General features: G+C 35.9%; 1 protein-coding gene across 5 annotated transcripts in view; it reads right to left on the bottom strand.

Moving 5' to 3' along the window:
* Positions 1–12,525, bottom strand: part of PTPN22 (protein tyrosine phosphatase non-receptor type 22) — a 57,570-nt gene that overhangs the window by 19,355 nt on the left and 25,690 nt on the right. For 4 of the 5 annotated variants that reach the window (XM_055584699.1, XM_055584701.1, XM_055584698.1 and 1 more), the window contains one exon: positions 9,915–10,001. The exons of the other annotated variant lie outside the window; for it this stretch is intronic. In XM_055584699.1, coding sequence (XP_055440674.1) covers positions 9,915–10,001 — 87 coding nt within the window. The remainder of the gene's footprint in view (positions 1–9,914; positions 10,002–12,525) is intronic. 5 annotated transcript variants of the gene reach the window in all.

Genomic DNA, 12,525 nt, shown 5'->3' with positions numbered 1-12,525 from the left:
CAATGACTTGTGTCCTTATAAGAAGAGAAAGCGCAGGGAGAATATGGTGTGATGATGGAGACAGAGACTGGAGCGATGTATCTGCAAGCCAAAGAACACCAAGGATTTCTGGAAACACCAAAAAATAGGAATAGGCAAGGAAAATTCTTCCCCTAGAGCTCTGAGACCATGGCCTTGATGACACCTTGGTTTTAGACTTTGTGACTCCAGAATTGTGAGTTTTAAGCCCTCCTTGGTTTACAGTACTTGTTACAGTAAGCCTAGTAAACTGATACAGAAAATTTAATACTCCACTTTTAATAATGAATAGAACAATCAGAAGATCAACAAAGAAATAGAGGACAGACATGGATAATCAAATTTTGGTTTTGTTGGTTTTCTCCATTGTTTTTTTATTGTAAACCGAAAAGAACTAACAAACGTTTATAGAACACTCTACCCAGCAACACAGACATTCTTCTCGAACATTTATGGAATGTTCTCTAGGACAGACCATATATTAGGCCACAAAACAAGCTTTAATAAATTTTAAAAAATAGAAGTCATACAAAGTATCTTTTTCAATTAGAATGGATTGAGACTAGAAATGAATAACAGGAAACACTGGAAAATTCACACAGATGTATAAATTAAACTGTGTTAAACAACTAGCAGGTCAAAGGAGAAATCACAATAGAAATGAGAGAATACTTAGAAATAAATGAAAATACATCATACCAAAATATACGGGATACAGTGAAAGCAGTTCTCAGAGGTAAATTTACAACTGTAAATGTGTAAAAGAAAGATTTCAAATTAATTATTTAACTGTACATCTTAAGGAACTAGCATAAGAACAAGCTAAACCCAAAGCCGGCTGAAGTAAGGAAATATTAAAAGATTACAGCAGAGATAAATGAAATGGAGACTAAGAAAACAATGGAGAAAACCAACAAAACCAAAATTTGATCCGTTGAAAAGATCAGTAAAAATTCACAAACCTTTAACTAGATGGACAAAGGAAAAAAGAGAAGACTAAAATTGCTAAAATCTCAAATTACAGAAATAAAAGTGGGGACATTATGCCCAATTTCATAGAAATAATAAATATACATAATAATAGGAACAATTGTATGCCAACAAATTGTATAACCTGGATTAAATGGGCAAATTCCTGAAATACTTGATCAACCAAGACTGACTCAGAAAGAAATGCAAAATTTGAATAGACCTACAACTGGTGAGTAGACTGAATCAGTAATCAAATATTTTCCCAACAAAGAAAAGTCCAGAATCAGACAGCTTCACTGGTGAATTCTACCAAACGTTTAAGGAAGAATAAACACCTGCACAAACTCTTCCTAAAAATTGACTTGACAGTGCCAAGTCGATCACCTATGAGAACAGTAAATCCCTGTTACCAAAACTGGACAAAGATGCTACAAGCAAAAGACGAATATTCTTCATGAATATTGATGCAAAGTCCTCAATAAAATACTAGCAAACTGAATTCAGTGTAGGAAAAGAATTACACCCCTTGACCAACTGGGATTTATTTCCAGAGGGCAAGGAATCTTGTGCAATAATCTTCAACATAAGAAATCAATGTAACATATCATATTAAGAGAATTAAAGGGAAGAAATCCACATGATCATATCAATTGATGCAGAAAAATTTGACAAATTCTTGTTAAAAATATTCTAATAAACTAGGAATTTAAGGGAACTTCCTCGATATGATAAAGGTTATATATGAAAAACCTACAGCTAATATCATCCTCAATGGTGAAAGATTACAAGCTTTCTCCCAAGATTAGGCATATGACAAGGATGCCAATTTTTACCACTTTTAGTCAACATAATACTGGAGGGTCTAGCCAGAGCAATTAGGCACAAAAAAACCAAAGGTATCAAAATGGAAAAGAAGTAAGTAAAGTTATCTTCATTCGCAGATGACATGATTTTATACGTGGAAGGATTCCACACACATACACACACACACACACAATTGCAAGATCTAATAAACCAATTCAGCAAAGTTGCAGAATATATAGTCAACACACAAAAACCGGTTGCATTACTATAAAGTAACAATAAACAATCTGAAAAGAAAATTAGAAAAGCAATTAGCATCAAAAATATACATACTAAAGAATAAATTTAACCAAAGAAATGAAAGACTTATATGCTGAAAACTACAAAGCATTGCTGACGAAAAAAAAGGGGAGACGTTCTATGTTCATGAAGTGGATGATATTATTATTGTTACAATATCATTACCCAAAGTAATCTACAGATTCAGTGCAATCCCTATCAAAACGATGCCTTTGCAGAAATAGAAAACCTCATCTTAAAATTCATGCAGAATCTCAAGGGACTCTGGCTAGCTAAAACAATCTTGAAAAAGAAGAGCAAAGGTGAAGGACTTAAACTTCCTGGTATCAAGAGGTACTACAAACAGTAATAAAACAATAAAGTTTTAATAAAACTTACGTAATAAGTTTTACAATATGTAAAACTTACCAATAAAACTATATGGTACTGACATTGAACAGCCATACAGATTAATGGAATAAAACAGAGAGCCTAACAGTAAACTCACAGAGTAACTGATTGTTTAAAATATTTATTTGGCTATGGTCAGGTCTTATTTGTGGCATGCAGGATCTTTGATGTTTGTTGAAGTATGTGGGATCTAGTTCCCTGACCAGGGATTGAACCTGGGTTCCCTGCATCAAGAATATGGAGTCTTAGCCACTGGACCACCAGGGAAATCAATGAGCAATTGATTTTTGATGAGGTTGCCTAGAGCATTCAATGGAGAAGAGACAGCCTTTTCAACAAATGATGCTGGGAAACTGGGCATCTATATGCAAAAAAATGTTGGATTCTTGCAGTATATACAAAGATTAACTCAGAATGGATCAAATACCTCTTATGATATGAAATATCATAAGAGCTAAAACTAAAACTCTTAGAAGAAAACATAGAAAGCTTCATGGCATTGAGTCTGGCAATGATTTCATATATATGACACCAAAGGCACTATCAACAAAACAGAAAAAGAGACAAATTGGATTTTATGAAAATTAAAAACTTATATGCATCAAAGTGCAAAATCAACAGAGTGAAAGGTCAACACACATATATCTGATAAGGATTAACATCCAGAATATTTAGAGAACTTCTAAGACTCAAAAACAACCAACTCAAAAATGGAAAAAAGACACAAAAACAGACATGGACAATGGAAAAGAATAGAGAGCCTAGAAATAAACCCACACACCTACAGTCAATTAATTTTCAACAAAAGAGGCAAGAATATACAATGGAGAAAAACAGTCTCTTCAGCAAGTCGTGGTGGAAAAGTTGGACAGCTGAATGTAAAACAATGAAATTAGACCACACCCTCATATCATACACAAAAATTAACTCAAAATGGCTTGAAGACTTAAATATAAGATATGACACCATAAAAATCCTAGAAGAGAATTCTCTAACATAAATTGTACCAATGTTTTCTTTGGTCAATCTCCCAAGGCAACAGAATAAAAGCGAATATAAACAAACGGAACCCAATCAAACTAACAAGCTTTTGCACAGCAAAGGAAACCATAAACAAACAAAAAGACAACCTAGGAACTAGGAAAAATATTTTCAAATGATACAACCAACAAGAGATTAATTTCCAAAATACACAGCTCATACAACTCAATGACAAAAAACCAAACAATCCAATCGAAAAATGGGCAGAAGACCTAAATAGACATTTCTCCAAAGATACACAGGTGGCCAAAACGCATATGAAAAGATGCTCATCATTGCTAATTATTAGAGAAATGCAAATCAAAACTATGAGGTACTACCTCACACCAGTCTGAATGACCATCATTAAGTCTACAAATACTGGATAGGGTAGGGAGAAAAGGGAGCCCTCTTACACTGTTGATGGGAATGTAAATTGGTACAGTCACAATGGAAAACACTATGGAGGATCCTCAAAAAACTAAAGTCATAAAATCCAGCAGTCCCACTCCTGGGCATATATCCAGACAAAACTATAATTAAAAAACATTTTTTGTTTTAAAAAGAAACTTGTTTTCAACAAATAAAGAAGAAAAGATGCATGCACCCTTATGTTCATAGCAGTACAATTTATAATAGCTAAGATATGGAAGCTATTTAAATGTCCATCAACAGATGAATAGATAAAGAAGATGTGATATATATATATATATACATATATATTTATATTTTAATACGTGTGTGTGTGTATATATATATATATATGTTAGTTGTTTAGTCATTAAGTTGTGTTCAACTCTTTGCAACCCCATAGACTAGAGCCTGCCAGGCTCCTCTGTCGCGATCCCTGGGTCAGGAAGATCCCCTGGAGAAGGAAATGGAAACCCACTCCAGTATTCTTGCCTGGGAAATCCCGTGGACATAGGAGCCTGGCGGGCTACAGTCCATGGGGTCACAAAAGAACTGGACACAACTTAGTGACTAAACAACAACAATAACAACTTTTTATTGTATGCATTTAGGGTGCTATAAACTTTGCTCTGGAGCTGTCTGTGACAAATCTCAATATGTGGTATTTTTGTATTTTTATTCAGTTCAATGTGTTTTTCAGAAATTTCTCTTTAAACTTCCTTTTTTGAGTCAGTGGATTTTTTCGAAGAGTCTTATGTGGTTTCCAAGTACTTGGTTCTTTTCTTGTTATTTTTCTGTTATCAACTTTGATTTTCATTCCATAGAACTCAGAGAATACATTCTATATGATATCAATTCTTTATATTTTTGAGATTGTTTAATGGCCCAGGATGTGATCCACCTTGGTATATGTTCAATCAGGACTTGAAAAGAATGTATATTCTTGTGTTGTTAGGTGGAGACTCCTATAAATATCAATTTGATCCTGTTGGTGGTGGTGGTGGTAAGTTCTCACATATTCTTGCACAGTTCCTGCTGAGTTCTATAAATTTTGAGAGAGGGGTATTGAAGTCTCCAAATATAACTGTGGATTTTTCTATTGCTCCTTTTAATCCTATCAGTTGTTGCTTCACCTATCTTGCAGGTCTGGTGCATACACACTTAGGATTGTTAAATACATCTTATTGGTGGGTTGACCCTTTTATCATTATACAATATCCCTCCCTTTCTGTGGGAGAATAACTCTTTATTCTGAGGTCTCTCTGTTACTAATATAGTTACTCCTGCTTTCCCTTTATTCGTGTTTACATGATATATATTTTTCTAATCCTTTATTTTAAACCAACTTATATATTTGAAACATATTTCTTACAAACAGCATATAGTTGGGTCATGTTTTCAATACACACTGCCAATCTGTCTGTTAATTGGTATATTTGTACTACTTACTTTCAGTGTAATTATTAATGTGGTAGAGCTTAAGTCTCCAACTTTATCTGTTGTTTTCTGTTTGTTCTTCATCTCTCATTTCTTTTTCCTGCCTTTTTCTCTGTCCTGCATATTTAGAATTTCATTTTGATTTACCTATAATGTTTTTTTAAATATATCTTTGTACAGTTTTTGTAGGAGTGGCTCTAGTAATTACACCATATATTCATGACTTATCAAAGTCTGTAAGTGTTCAGTTCAGTCAGTTCAGTTCAGTCGCTCAGTCGTGTCCGACTCTTTGCGACCCCATGAATTGCAGCACGCTAGGCCTCCCTGTCCATCACCAACTCCCGGAGTTCACCCAGACTCACGTCCATCAAGTCAGTGATGTCATCCAGCCATCTCATCCCCTGCCGTCCCCTTCTCCTCCTGCCCCCAATCCCTCCCAGCATCAGAGTCTTTTCCAATGAGTCAACTCTTCACATGAGGTGGCCAAAGTACTGGCGTTTCAGCTTTAGCATCATTCCTTCCAAAGAAATCCCAGGGCTGATCTTCAGAATGGACTGGTTGGATCTCCTTGCAGTCCAAGGGACTCTCAAGAGTCTTCTCCAACACCACAGTTCAAAAGCATCAAGTGTTATTGTTTTACTAATTCAATACAGAAGCCTTACCTCACTTTACGTGTCTAACCCTTCCTTTTTCATAATGCAATTGCCTTACATATTTCTTCTAATACATTTAGAACCATATCAATGTTATAATTTTCACTTCAATCATTAAATAATTTAGAAAAATCAAGAGAAAAAGGAAAACCTATTATATTTACCCATGTTGCTTACCATGTTATTTTTTCCTTTCCTTTCTATTTAGAAAAATTGCTTTCCCATTTTCTTAGGGTAGGTCTATCTACTGGCAACAAATCCCCTTAGTTTTTCTTCACCTGAGAGTGTCTTGATTTCGCCTTCATTCTTGAAGGATATTTTTTACTGGATATAGAAATCTGTTGACAAGCTTTTTTCCTTCAGCACTTGTAAAATACTGTGCCACTTCCTTCTGGCCCCCATGTTTTCTGATGACGTATTAATTTTCATTCTAATTATTTCGGCCCTTCAGTTAATATCATTTTTCTTTGGCTGCTTCCTAGAATTTTTGTATTTAGTTTGCTGAAGTTTACTTATGATGAGAATTTCAGTACTTTTTTAGACTTGCCTTTTTTCTCCTTTCCTCCTTGGACATCAATGACATTAATGCTAGGGGTTTTGTTATTGTCACTTAGTTTCCTAAAGTTCTATATTTTATTTTTATTTTATTTTTTAGTCTATTTTATTTCTATTGCTCAAATTGGGCAGTTTCTATTGTTTTGTCTTTCAATTCATTAATTCTTTCCTTGTGTCCTGTACTCTGCTGTTAAATCCATCTACTGAGCTGTTTTGTTTCCATTACCGTTATTTTTCTTTTTTTTACTGATTAGAGATTTTTTTTTTTAAACTTTACAAAATTGTATTAGTTTTGCCAAATATCAAAATGAATCCGCCACAGGTATACATGTGTTCCCCAATGTAAAATTCCTTTTCGGTTCTTCTTTATATCTTCTCTTTCTTTGCAAGATCTTTATATTTCTTTGCTGAGACATTTTATCTTTTAATTTGTTTTAAGCATGCCTGTAATTGCTCACTGAAGCATTTTAATCATGGCTGCTTTAGAATCTTTGTCAGATAATCCTTACATCTCTGTCATCTTAGTGTTGTCATCTGTTGATTGTCTTTTACTCATTTGGTTTGAGATCCTCCTGGTGCTTGGTATGACAGATGATTTTTCACATGAAATCTAGATGTTTTTGTATTGTTATATTATTCTCTTTTAACTGGGGTAGCTTTTAAAAACCCATTCTGACAGGGGAAAGAAGAAGGGTGGGGTGCTACCTCATTACTGCCTTGCCATTGCCAAGTGGATTCAATCCCCACCAGTTTTCTCACAGTCTCTGTTAACACCTGAAGGGAGACACCATGGGAGAGGCTCTCCAGGTGGTCTCTATTGACACCATGGTCTGGGTGGTCTCATTACTGCTGGGTGATGTTGAAAGTCCTGACTCTCCACTAGGCCTCTTCTGACACTCCATCAGTGGAGAGACGCTGGGGTGCCAGGTTACTGCCAGGTAGAAACTCAGGCTCCCCACCTGGTTTCCATTGACACTGCAGGGAAACCTCATTTCAGGCCAGTGGAAATAAAACTCCTAGCTCTTTACTTGACTTTTTCTTGTTTTAAATGATTGTATATTTTTCTTTATTAGATTGATCACAAGAATGACACATAACACTGTCCTTCTGATAGAGTATTTATAGCTGACCTGTTGTCCTTCTCTGTATTACCATTTTTGTGAGGATGGAAATCTAGGCTCTCCACTTCTTTGTTGGCATAGGTGGGGTTGGGGGCCATTTTTTTCTTTAGTGTTGACTGAAGTAAAATACTTAGTATCTTAAAGTTTTCTGGTTTGCTCGACTGCCCCTTTCCTGGTTCTTTGACTGGAGAGAGCAGGATTTTGTTGGTTTTTTGTTGTCTGTCCAATTTGTTGGTTTCTTCAGTTCCAAATCTGTGATATATGAAGAAAAAGAAAACTCAAGGAACTCACTTTCATGTCATTCCTTGGGTCCCAGTGTTCCTAGATGGTCTGTCTTCTCTCCATCTTTCAGAGTCTTCTTATATTTATTTTATATGTATGTTATCCAGGGTTTCTAGTTGTATTTAGTGGAAAGAATAGGGGAAAGTATATCTACTTGATATTCCCAGAAACAGAAGTCCTCCTTGGCTGAGGTTAATCAGTTCCTTCTGTGGGAGGTTGAACCATGTTCCTATGTTCCTATTTATTGACTAAGGGCACACTCCAAACAACTCAACTGTCTGGAGCCATGGGCTATATCTGAGTACTGACATTTCCTAGAACCTAAAGTATTAAACCACATACTCCAACAGCATGTTAGGAGAAGATTCTTTGTTCAAGAAGGTTTTATTTGAAGAGCAAGGATATGACTGTATCATCATGTCAAAGGAGAAAATCCATGTGATCATGCTATAAATGCAAAGATATGCAGTTGATAGACTTCAACATTTTTTCTGAAAAAAATTCTTAATAAAATAGAAGTCAATTAATACTTCCTTAAAACAATTAAAAGATATATCTCAGACTTCCCTGGTGGTCCAGAAGAATTTGCCTGCCAATGCAGGAAACACAGGTTCAATCCCTGGTCTAGAAAAATCTCACATGCCATGGGGCAACTGAGCCCTTGCGCCACAACTACTGAGCCCATACTTTAAAGCCCGCAAGCTGCAACTATGAAGCCCATGCACCTAGAGCCCATGCTCTGCAACAAGAGAAGCCACCACAATGAGAAGCTTGCACACGGCAACGGAGAGTAGCCCCCACTTGCCACAACTAGAGAAAGCCCTCACACAGCAAGGAAGACCCAGCACAGCCAAAAAAGATAATAAAATAAACAAATAAAATAACTCCAATCAAATCAACATCACGGTTAGTAGTAAAACATGAGAATCTCTTCCACTAAAATTAGGTCATGCAATCACTTCTGTTATTTAAACTTGTTTTGGGACTACTAGCCAATGAAGTAGGCATGAATAGGATATAAGTAACAATGTCTGGCAACTATATTCTTGTTTTCATCTCCTTCTCCTACACTTTTTCTTCAGAGCTGACATTCACTATAGGATTGCATAGTTCATTCTCTAGCCTCAAGAGTTTTTTTATTTTTTCTTTTTCACTCCAAATGCTTCGTCATTCAAGTGATAGGAGTTGTGAGAGTCACATCTTATATACTTTGTATTCTTAATACTGTAAAAACAATAGGTACTCAGTGAATATTTTCAGATGCATAATACAAAATGTGGTGTCAAAATTTTAATTAATTTGTATATATTACATACACCCTGGAAGGTCAATCAATAATTTTGTCTTATTAAGGTTTGTTCAGAATCTAATACTTCGTGATTCCATAGTAAATATTTGACATCAATTTTTGTGATGAGTTCAAAATAACATATTTAGAATACTCAATATTTTTCAATTAGAATTTGGTCAAATCATAATTGTTTTTATACACAACATTTTCAGCTAAGAATCCTTTGGATATTCTAAAATATTTTCAAAATTTGATGATACATATGCCATCAAAATGAAGCTTGAGTAACCTGAAAAACCATGTAAAGTACTCAACTACAATTTCACTTTATAATTGTCACTCTAACTTCTAACTTGCCGCACGACTGTCTAAAACATGAAAACAGAATATATGCTTGCCCTTTCACCCACTCCTATGGTTTCTAAATTGAGCTTAAAATAGTATGCAAAAGGTTAACCAAGACATTAATTTTCTAAGTTAAAGTACTTCAATTAAATTGTCCTTCTCCACAGGAGATTTATAGTGCAGCCGCATGCACATCTGACACTCCAGTTTAGTTGTGATGATAAATTATAAGTCGCCCTGCAACTAATCTGAGATCCTTTGACCAAAATCAACACGAAAACATTTTTTTTACAAAACATCAAATTTAAAATGTACCTCTGTTCCAGAGTGTTTATCCCTGATAATATCCATCTGTCTCGTAAATAGTTCTAATACAGCGTTGTAGACCAGTTCATACTGTTGCTGAAGAGCATCGCAAACCAAAACAAATGAAAATAAACAAATCTTGGTGAACTAACAGAATCTCAGGAGTATGAACACCAATCAAATCCTAGTATAGCAAACCTGAAACATTAGTTTAATGATAGTGCCTTATGTCTGTGCAGCCCATGTCAGGTTTCAAAGTATTTTTAGGATGCTAGAAACAGCTAAATATTTGATCTACCTCTCGCTAATATACAAGGACCTTGCAGCATGCTTTTTATATTCTAACCCCACTTTCTTATTTATCTTTCCTTCCACTATCCTCCCTCTAATTTTGTTTGCTCACACTTTAAAATTTTCATTCCAGGGACTTCCCTGGAGGTCCAGTGTTTAAGACTCTGCTCTTCCATTGCAAGGGGCACAGGTTTGATCCCTGGTGGGGAAACTAAAATTCTGCATGCCACATGGCCAAAAAAAAAATTGTTTTTTATTTCATTCCAGATGCATTTTTTCAGGGGTAATTCATCTCTTCTGGGAAAAGGTAGATTAATGTTGTTGATGGCTAATAGATAGCTTCAATATGACTCTCACAGTTGATCTGTAAAGTAGCTAGGTTGTTAACCCTGTTAATGATTTGTCTGAGATCATTCAGAAGTAATTTCAATGTCTTGGGTTAGTACCTGAACCTTTGACTCTTAGTTTAGTGCATTTGGATCAAGCTGCTGAAATTCGGTCTTAGCAAAGGATACCAAAGAAAAGAAGACCACTAAATAAAGTTTGGAAATTTGTGGTTATAAAGGAATTCAACTGCAGAGAAATGAGACCGCTATAATTACAGGTTTATGGGTTTTTACTACCTTGTTTTTGCCTCTGTACCTGCTCAAGCACTTGATTTTTGGATCTATTTTTCATCTAAATAGGCCTATTCAGGTTTTTCAATGACACTTCACACAATCGTATACAAACAAAATATAACTTTTGCCAAAAATAATTGTAGCAGGAGAATAGTGCAGAGTCTGTATCATCCAACATAGCCATTGGCCCACTCTTCAGTTTTTTCTAAAGAAGACAGGAAAATCAGACAGGAAGCACTCATCTGGTTACAGTGCTGTTTCCTGGTTAGAGCAGTATCAGAAAAAGCAGCTACAGCAGGTAAGTTATTTGTCCAAATAGTTGTTGATAATGCCAAAATGTGAAAGCTAACTTAAAACTATGTTAGCTGTCTTCCAACTTTTACATATAGGCCTGAAATGGACTTTTTCTGAAATGATATGTGGCTTTATTTATTGATTCAGTAATACAGTTTAATATTATACAATTAGGTTGCATACTTCCTGGAATCTTTATACATCTACATGGATTGGCCTTAAGTCTGACAGCCTTAAACCAGCCAATGCTTTCATTTCACATAAACATTTCATTTCACATAAAATAAAGGTTGAATATAGAAAACACCTACGGTCATACACATGAAAAAGAATTCTCTTTTTCCACTAACTATTAGTCGAAAACCTGTGTGGGCCAAACAGAAGGTTTATATTATAATAACTCTTAATTTTTTCCCTTTGATTTAGAACTTTTACATAAAAACATCTAAAATGCCATTGTCATTGTTTCACTTCTAAACCTGTGTTCAGGTTCATTTGTAAGTGCTTTAAACACTGCTGCTGCTGCTAAGTCGCTTCAGTCGTGTCCGACTCTGTGCGACCCCATAGATGGCAGCCCACCAGGCTCCCCTGTCCCTGGGATTCTCCAGGCAAGAACACTGGAATGGGTTGCCATTTCCTTCTCCAATGCACAAAAGTGAAAAGTGAAAGTGAAGTCACTCAGTCGTGTCTGACTCTTTGCGACCCCATGGACTGCAGCCTACCAGGCTCCTCCATCCATGGGATTTGCCAGGCAAGAGTACTGGAGTGGGTTGCCATTGCCTTCTCCAGCTTTAAACACTAGGGTCTTACTATTTTAGCAATAAGAAATAGTTCTAACAAACTATGCAAAATGTGCTGTGTGCTTAGTTTCTACAGTCATGTCCAACTCTTTGTGACCCTATGGACTGTAGACCACTAGGCTCCTCTGTCCATAGGATTTTCCCAGCAAGTATACTGGAGTGGTTTGCCACTCCCTCCTCCAGGGTATCTTCCCAACCCAGGGATGTAATCTATGTCTCCTGCGTCTCTTGCTTTGTACGCAGATTGTTTATCCCTGAGTCATCAGAGATACCCATGAAAAAAGTCTCTTACCTAAAAAAAACCAATGACTGTTTGATGAAAGAATGAATGGGTGAATGCTTAACTCTATCTTAAAGATGGAGACCATTTAGAAATATAGGTAAAATTATTGGTGTTGAAATATGGACACAATATGGGTGTTGGGCTTCCCTGGTGGCTCAGATGGTAAAGAAGCTGCCTACAATACAGAAGACCCAGGTTTAATCCTTGGGTTGGGAAGATCCTCTGGAGAAGGGAATGGCCACCCATTCCATTATTCTTGCCTGGAGAATTCCATGGATAGAGAAGCCTGTCAGGAGAATTCCATTGTTAGAGAAGTCCATGGGGTCGCAAAG

Source organism: Bubalus kerabau, chromosome 6 (genome assembly GCF_029407905.1).
Source record: "Bubalus kerabau isolate K-KA32 ecotype Philippines breed swamp buffalo chromosome 6, PCC_UOA_SB_1v2, whole genome shotgun sequence".
In the NCBI taxonomy this organism is placed as follows: domain Eukaryota; kingdom Metazoa; phylum Chordata; class Mammalia; order Artiodactyla; family Bovidae; genus Bubalus; species Bubalus kerabau.
This window is presented reverse-complemented; position numbering and strand designations above follow the sequence as displayed.